General features: G+C 34.4%; 1 protein-coding gene across 1 annotated transcript; it reads right to left on the reverse strand.

Moving 5' to 3' along the window:
* Nucleotides 1-4,602: 4,602 nt before the first annotated feature.
* LOC103928118 (probable protein phosphatase 2C 63) lies at nucleotides 4,603-6,901 on the reverse strand. Its single transcript, XM_009337133.3, has 4 exons — nucleotides 6,634-6,901; nucleotides 6,082-6,455; nucleotides 5,345-5,581; nucleotides 4,603-5,126 (listed from the first exon to the last, which is right to left on the reverse strand). The coding sequence occupies exons 1-4, from the start codon at nucleotides 6,899-6,901 to the stop codon at nucleotides 4,854-4,856; spliced, it is 1,152 nt and encodes a 383-aa protein (XP_009335408.2). The 3' UTR covers nucleotides 4,603-4,853.
* Nucleotides 6,902-8,149: the final 1,248 nt, after the last annotated feature.

Consider the following 8,149-nt stretch of genomic DNA (forward strand, 5'->3'; position numbering starts at 1 on the left):
GGTTGGAAAGTGGCTAACTCGACAGCCACTTTCGAGCCGTTTTCTGAGCAAAACACAGTTATTTAGCCTTTTAGAAAGGTATCTTTCTCTTCATCTCGTTGAGAAGTATAATTTTTGTTTTTAAATCACTCGATTTTGTAGAAGTTATGAACGTTTAAAGTTTACCCAGTTTCCAGCGAGTTTTCCAGTTTTCCTACGGACAAGTCACCTTTCAAGTTATTTTCTGGCCATCTTCGGGAATCATTGGGCTTCCAAATGAGTATAATCTTGTTCTAAATTTTCATATCTTCATTTTGATATATTATGGATCAAATTTGGTTAAGAAACGATTGAGTTACAAAGCCTTGAAAATTGCCCAAACTTCCAGCCAAGAGCTTCGGGACACTTAATGGGACCATTTCTATTGATTTTCAATCTCAAGAACCAAAGTGATGTGTTATGCAAATCTCAGAGACCATTTTGAATAAAAAGCCTTGTAATAATGTACTAATGTTTTTTCATTAGGCTTTTATTTTGGGGTATGTAATACTTGAAAGACTGAATGTATTTCTTTTATGTTTTGAAGTAATATTTATGTGGCAAAGTGGTATTCATATGCTAACTTAGTATTATGTTTTCCATTTTTTGGGATCAAATTATGTTTTTCATTTTCATTATTTATTTGATTTAAAATATATTTACTTTAAATGGTAATGGGCCGGATCATATTTCCTGATAAAATTAATGGATTGATTTTGGATTGGGTCATATTACCCATTTACTTTAACAGGTGTTGCACGACACGACCTGTTAAGATATTGAGCATGTCATGAAAATGACATGAACACAGAAAACACGACACTAATACCAGGTCTAAGGTCATCTCCCTGCCATTAACAAAATTGAGTGTAGTCAGGCCATCTCCAACCAATGGATGGCCAGAGGGCTCGTTTTAGCCCTCTGGCCCTCCAAGATTCTCCAAAATATTAATATTTTAATGAACAGTATAAGGCCATATTTGCCTCCGTCTCCAACCGAGGGCCAGATGGTTCGTTTTAGCCCTGTCACAAAAAAACTGTCTTCAACCGAGGACCAAATAGCCATAGGGCCAAACATAATTTATTATTTAAAAAGTACAACTTAAATGTTGTTTAAGTTTCATGTTGTTAAATTTTTTTTTTTTTATGTTGTATAATTTGTATGTTGGTTAATGTTATGAATATTGTTTAATGTTGCTTCATGTTACTTAATTTAATTTAATGTTGTATAATGGCTTAGGAGGTTATAAAAAAAATAGAATTAAAAAAAATATGAAACAAATTTTGTGAAATAGAAGTTATAGGGAAAAAAATAGAATTTAAAATAAAATGAAACAAATTTTGTGAAATAGAAGTCATAGGAAAAAATGAAATTTAAAAAAAAATATGAAACAAATTTGTAAAATAAAAGTTATAGGAAAAAATAGAATTTAAAAAAAATATATGAAAAATAGAAGTTATAGGAAAAATTTTGTAAATAAAAAATAATAATTAAACTGTTAAAAAATATATTCAAAGAATCCCTGTCGATTATAACCGACAAGAAATCCAACATAAGCAAAAAAAAATGGCCAGCCTCGGGCTAGCTGGCTAGCTGGATGCAGCCAGCCCTCCAACCCTCTAGCCCTCTCCGATTTCGTGGAGCCCTCTCAGATTCCAAAGCCCTCTGGCCTAGCCCTTGTTTGGAGATGGTTTTCGGGCTATTTTCGGCCCTCTGGCCCTCTGGACCCTTTGGTTGGAGATGGCCTCATTCCAGAGTTGATGGCCCTATGGCGGTCCTGCTTTATTTAAGCCTGGTGTTTAGCAGTGGTTGCCTAGCTCTCATTCCCTTTGCACTGAGCTCCAACAGCAGACTAGTGCATCAAGAAATGACAATGCTAACATCAAATCTTTGAACATAAGTCACCAAATTAGAGAGAGAGATAGGCCTAACATGGTCCACTACTGATATTTTCAAATTGTCCATACGTAACTATCAATTACTAAGTGTTAGGTTTTATTACAAAAAATTTTGACGATATTTGGGGTAGTCTCTCTCTCATATATTGGTTGTATATTATTTTGTCGTATACCCAATATGAAATCTAATTCTTTAACATTAATTTAATATTAAATTGTGATTAAACACTAAAAATCCCACCGATTTATTTCTAATTTTGATATCAAATTCCGACAAGTGACAATGCATGGCAATAAGAATTTGAATATGGGGAGAAGTTTCAAAAGGGTTTAATTATTTCTAAGGACCAAGTCACTCATCTACTTGCTAGTCTGTTCTCGTGCAACTGCTGTTAGTCGTTAGTCTTTGGTTTCTTAGTCTTTGAGTGCTTGACTTTACTAGGCAACAAATTTTAGGGGTGCTTTCTTAATTCTCATTTTCCAGGAAATTCAAAGAAAGAAAATGACTAGGTTGAACAAAAGGCCAACCCCAAACGTGTTGTCCACGGAGTAATACTTTGACTCAAGATGTGAGTGGTGGCTTCAGGGTTGTTAGAGAAGTTGATGCCATGACAATTGGGTGCTTGAGAAATTTCTTCTCATATACCCAATGCTAGTTTGACACTTGGACATAAACTTCTTTTTATCTAGTATCAGATGAGAATAAGTTTGGTTCCCAACAATGACGTGTAATTGCTGGAATCATCTTGGCTTTCTTTGCGTGTATTGAACACGTGAGAATTTGAATTATTCTGATTCATGATTTTATCTAAGTTTACTATAAATTAAATAACTCATGCGAAGTTAATAAAAAAAAAACCAAAAATATCGTATTGGATAGTTAATCACATACCGATATATTTATATTTCCATAATCCATAAAGGGGTTTCTACATTTTAATACTTGATAAAAATTGAAATTCAATTAAAACTTTATGTTAGATTATATATTCATTATAGTCTTTTGACTAAATTTCTATGTCATCATAAATATTAAAATTCATATTTTCTTGTTTTTAAATATTTAATGCGTTTTTTTGGTTCCTATAATGCCCCCTATTAAATATTTGATTTTAATTTGCTCCATGTTTTTTTGCATTGATTATTGTTTGAATTTCTCAAACAATAAACACAGTCCAAAAAAATATTAGTGATACATTACAAGAATTAACAAATACCTAATTCAAATTATTCATTATCACCATCCAAAGCATAGAGGAAATAAAAATAGCCAAATTATGTATTATACACAATCAAATGCACTTAAACCATGTCCTAATGTGCTTAAATCATAGTACCTAGTCGAATGCACATAAATCATAATACCAAGTCAAATGCACCTAAACCATGGTACCTACCACAATACACCTAAATATGTAATCATAATATCTATTTGAATGCACCTAAGTCATAGTACTTATATGAATGCACCTAAATTATAATAGCTACATGAATGCACCTAAATCATAATGCACCTAAATATTCGTGCCTTAGGTCTCATGATAAAAAAAAAAGTTGATGCTGTTACAAGATACTAAATACATAGCCCTCTTATTCTTAGAAAATGAATTACTAATTTCTCGAATATGAATTGTTGAAATTTGAATGAGAATATAAAAAAACTACTACAAAATATCATATACATCCTAAAAATAAGCTATAATAAACGACGTCCTATGATTGTTAACAAAAAAAAAAGTCTTCATTACAAACATAGACAAAATGGGTATAATTGGAAGAATAACAAAGAAATAAATGACAATTAATGTTGAATTACGTAGGCTGAAGTCGGGCAGGGACTTAATTCAATTGTTAATTTTGCATGCGGTATTTGTCTAAACTAAATCTTTTTCAAGGATTAATATATAGTTCCCTAGTAAAGGGATTCCAAACAAATGAATAAAGAACTCATAAGTCACATCATCTTATCGAACAAATGATCACTAAATACTACGATTTAGGGATATTCCTCTTTACTTTAATGATAAGTTTGATATAAATTGATGATAAGTTTGATATAAATTGATCACTAAATACTATGACCTAGTAGCATTCCTCTTTACTTCAATAATAAGTTTGATATAAATTTACTCCCTGTCACTCTTCTAAAAACCATGGCTTAGCGCCGTCTAGGCATTAAGCGACTGGCTACCGTCTTGATTAATACCTAGATGTTTAAAAATTAAGAAATGATGACTAGACCTTTTGAGGCGCCTGCCTACACCGTCTAGGTTGTGACTCACTTAGACAAAAAATAAATAACTTTCATTTTACAATTTTTTTTTTTTAAGAAATTGTAAAGGACTTGTTGAATGCTTAAATAAACACATATTATATGCTTGTTTCTCATGTTTTTATTATTTTTCAATACTTCACAATATATATGTCATTCTACCTTGTAGTTTATGATAAAATTATATATATTTTAAGATAGATTGATACTTATTTACACAAAATATAATAGATTTACTTAAATCCGCCTAGTCCGCAACTCGCCGCCTGATTAGTGCCTAGTGTCTTTTAAAATCTTGCTCCCATCCCTTAGTGTAAATAATACAGTTGTATTAAAAAACTTTAATAATAAAAAAACTAATAATAATATTCTTATCGAACAAATAAAAAAATTCAGTCCGTTTGAATACCGCAATGAGAAACGCAATAGAGCAAAACTTGTCATTAGAATATTTGAGGAGAAAAAAGGTCACAAAATTGGTAAAAACTTCTGGAGTTTGCTGTCAGTATGCATTCAGAAATGCTTGTATACCTATTCAGAAACGAAAAATACCGCAACCAATTCAGAAACGAAAAATACCTAACCTTATTCACATGGTTTCAATAATCGCAGCTACTGAACTAAACTATGCAAACTGTATCAACCATTTAAAGGTTTTCTTTGCTTCACGAGATCATGTTGTGCAGATCCTGCTTATACGGATTATCTTCACTGACCGAGAAAATATCAACAGGCGCACTGGTAGAGCCAAGAATGATGTTCTTAGATTTACGTTTTGAGGAGCTTTTGTGGTCATCAAGATAGACTACTATAACAGTGATGTCATCGTGGAAGTGTCGCCTTATCCCCTTTTCGATTTTCTTTAAGTCATTGTATCTCATCTCCCTCTTTTTTGCAGCTTCTTGAAGAGCGGCTCTTACTAATCTCTTTGCAATACCCTGCAATTGTTAAGCCGATTTTGTGTCACAGAGATGTCCGAACATATTTTTACAAATTCAGATCATTCAAGTCCTACCGTTATTGTTACTATAAACATTTTAATCTAATTACAAGGCGATGAAACTTGAACCACGACATTTTATGTATTACTACGTTGTTAACTTAAGCTCCTGGTGGAATGCTACTGTAACAGATAGGGGAAAGAACGGGAACTTACAGCTCTAGGGTTTTTGAAAACAATTTCTACCGCTGCGTCATCGGTCAGCTGTTCCCAGAGGCCATCTGAGGCAAATATCAAAAACATATCCTGTGGCTTCAGTTTCCTTGTAATGATTGAGGGCTCTGCTGTCATCACTGGCCGTTTCATAGGAATGGGGTTCGCAAATTGCTGGTATATGGGGTCTCTGTTAAACTCAGGCTTCTTTAAATAAACATCACCAATAGATCTTGACACCTGAAATAAAAAGAACATTTAGACCACATTCTCCATAACATTTAAGTTTTAACTCATCTAGTGCTATCTCTAAACCTACAAACGAAACTGAAATACATAATTAGCAAACACTAAAGCCTGAAAATATGAAACCAGATATTCACAAGCTCAGTAAAGTTTCATAGAGATAAACAAAGCTTCAGTTCTATGCTTCAGGGGGCTTCGTGCACATCTCATGCATGGAAAACAATCACTTCCAACTAACCTGCATGAGATGCTGGATCAGGAGGCGGACGATAAGGTTCCTGGAACATACAACTCTCTTTAGAAATCTAAGAATACAAGGAGCAAGTTGAACAAGTTTCATTGACTAAAGACGGGAAACAATGCTTTAGATTCACAAATTTCTCTAAGGCCACAAAACTTACTCCTAGATTACTGAATCGCAATTCACTACTTACAAACTCATACTATAGGCAGCAACACACGCAATTCATTTCATTAAATGAATCCCACTGTACCTGAATTATGCCTTTTATCCTCCAAACTCCACGAGTATACACCACAACATGAGAATCATCGGGATGTAGTGCTTCAACCTCCTTCCTTACCTCCTCAACTCCCACATTGTGATCAGTGGACATGCGTTCTGCCACCACTGGACTCCTCTTACCATCTGAAACTCTCCGGCCAAGGACTGCTCTCGAGTCCCCCAGATTGGCTACATACAGAATATCATTTGATATTGCTCCCAAAAGGCAGCATGACCCAACGGAAGCGATTTGGGGCATCATCGGCAAAGATCGCTTCACCAAACGCAAAAAATCCTCCTCGGTGGCGCTGAATGCCTTTTTTATCACATCTGGTGACAACCCACCTTGCTCCGTCGCAAATTCTATAATAATCCACAAAAATATCAGAATTTAGAAACAAAAACACAATCAAGTTCAAGTCCTTCATCATATGCCGTTAAATCCAATTCAAATATTCAAATTCCAAGTCTTTTGCTTAAACAAATACAGAATTAAATATTCAAATTTCAAGTCTTTTGCTTAAACAAGAGACAGCCATACTGTGTAGATTAGGGAAGAGATGGCTGTTGACGAATCTAGAAGCTTCGGGACCACCATGGCCGTCATATACACCAACATACGTCGCAGAGGGCGAGGTGAAGACCTGACCTTGATCCTCCAAATTCGAATTGGCCTGAACCACAGCAATTGAGTAGTCACCGGAGGCGTGCGGCTTCAAGTCCATGTCCCAAAGCCCATCTCCGCCGCCTCCAGCACCAAATCGCAACCCCAGACAGCGCTCGAGCGGCCTGTAGCACGAGCGCAGCATACTGTCTCAGTTCGTCGTCTCCGTCCGTGGGTTCTGGGTTGCGTTTCGATTTGGGTTTTCTGCAGCCGTTGCGTTTGAATTTGATGAGCAGATGACTGAAATTCGAGAGATTTTTAGAGAGAGAGAGAGAGAGAGAGAGAGAGAGAGAGAGAGGAGAGAGAAATGAACGAGCAATCAAAGTCGTGTTGGAGACGCGTGAAGAGGGAAAGCAGAGACTTGCTCAATATGAAACAGCGAATGAATCAACGAATCCTACCTTTTATACACATCCACTCTACCGCGTTAAAATCTTACTACTTTTTTTCTTTCTTTTTTATTTGGTCTCCCTTTTCTTTTTCTTTTTGTTATTTTTTTCCCTTATTTTTAGGTCAAAAGAAAAATCTCGCAATTTACTCTGTTGTTGTGTACAGATTGCGTGGTAAATGCGATATGTTTTACATGTCGGCACACGTATTGGAGAAACTCAAGTCTTTCTTTACTGTTAAATTCAAACATTAAACGTTTGACTTTACCGCTCGTTCTCTGCTCACGCTATTATCAATAACAACTTCTTATATGTCTGTGCTCTTTATCGATGACAACTTCTTATATACTCACGCTCTTATCAAGGAATTACAAAATTACTCATGCATGTTATTTTCATCTTTTTTTTGCCATTTTAATTTCTTTTTTAATTATTAACGGTTCCCTATGAATAATTAAAAGTCACTTCGGCTCATGAGAGTACCAAGCGTCATAGATGCATGGTTTAGTTAAACTATATAATTAGGAACAAATTAAATCTTGAAAAGGCTCCCGCGGAGCAAATGAAGGGAAGCACTTCGAGCTTACGTATATCAAGTTAAAATTTTTTACTCTCTCCTATTTATGACACGTTTATATATTTACAATAAATATAGTCGTAAGTCAAGAAAGTTAGAAATACGGGAGAAAAATTGAGAATAACGATCGACTATTTCTCAAATCAATCTAATTCTTAAATTTCTAGCTATTAGATTACAATCTATAACGGTGAAACCACATATATTTTTTTATTTTGTATGCATTAGTAAACATAAGGGGAGTTAATTTCAGAAGTTGCTCCATGAAATTAATTAGACTTTAGCACCTAAATACAAAATTTATTCCCATAAAGAACTTTTAATTTTTTTTTTAATTTTAATTGGTTGTTTTTTGTTTTCCTCGAGTTTTTATCGTATTTTGTTTTAATCAATTAGAATACATGCATCACAACGTACAAGCTCAAGC

The sequence above is a fragment of a genome, unplaced genomic scaffold, assembly GCF_019419815.1.
Source record: "Pyrus x bretschneideri cultivar Hongxiangsu unplaced genomic scaffold, Pyrus_bretschneideri_v1 Contig55, whole genome shotgun sequence".
Lineage (NCBI taxonomy): Eukaryota > Viridiplantae > Streptophyta > Magnoliopsida > Rosales > Rosaceae > Pyrus > Pyrus x bretschneideri.